A 323-nucleotide genomic window follows, 5' to 3' on the forward strand; every position below is an offset into this window, starting at 1 on the left:
GTGGGTCCCTGGGCTTCGTCCCTGATTCCTCGTTGTGACTTCTCCCAGCTCCCCACGCTCTTCATCCGCTGCGGCAAGCAGCCTCCTTCCCTTTGCAGGGGCTCCCACACCCTCCCTGGCGACCTGCCCCCATTCTCGTGGGGGTCTGCGCTCGGGGGCTGAGCCCCCTCTTTACCTGTCTCCTCTCTTGCTCCGTCCCGCAGTGGTTCACACCCGTGAGCTGTCACTGCCTGCTGGGCTACGAGTTCCAGCGCGTGGGCCAGCTGCGCTACAAGTGCATGCTCAACCCCGAGCGGTGGCAGCAGGCCTTCTTCATCCTGCAG

The 323-nt window shown here is 65.0% G+C and overlaps 1 protein-coding gene across 1 annotated transcript in view; it reads left to right on the forward strand.

The window, feature by feature from the left end:
- The window catches only part of ARAP3 (ArfGAP with RhoGAP domain, ankyrin repeat and PH domain 3), a gene marked incomplete at both ends in the record, with an annotated part of 9,072 nt that overhangs the window by 3,789 nt on the left and 4,960 nt on the right, over nucleotides 1-323 (forward strand). The window contains one exon of the mRNA XM_010285533.1: nucleotides 181-319. Coding sequence (XP_010283835.1) covers nucleotides 181-319 — 139 coding nt within the window. The remainder of the gene's footprint in view (nucleotides 1-180; nucleotides 320-323) is intronic.

This window comes from Phaethon lepturus, unplaced genomic scaffold (assembly GCF_000687285.1).
Source record: "Phaethon lepturus isolate BGI_N335 unplaced genomic scaffold, ASM68728v1 scaffold26854, whole genome shotgun sequence".
NCBI lineage: Eukaryota > Metazoa > Chordata > Aves > Phaethontiformes > Phaethontidae > Phaethon > Phaethon lepturus.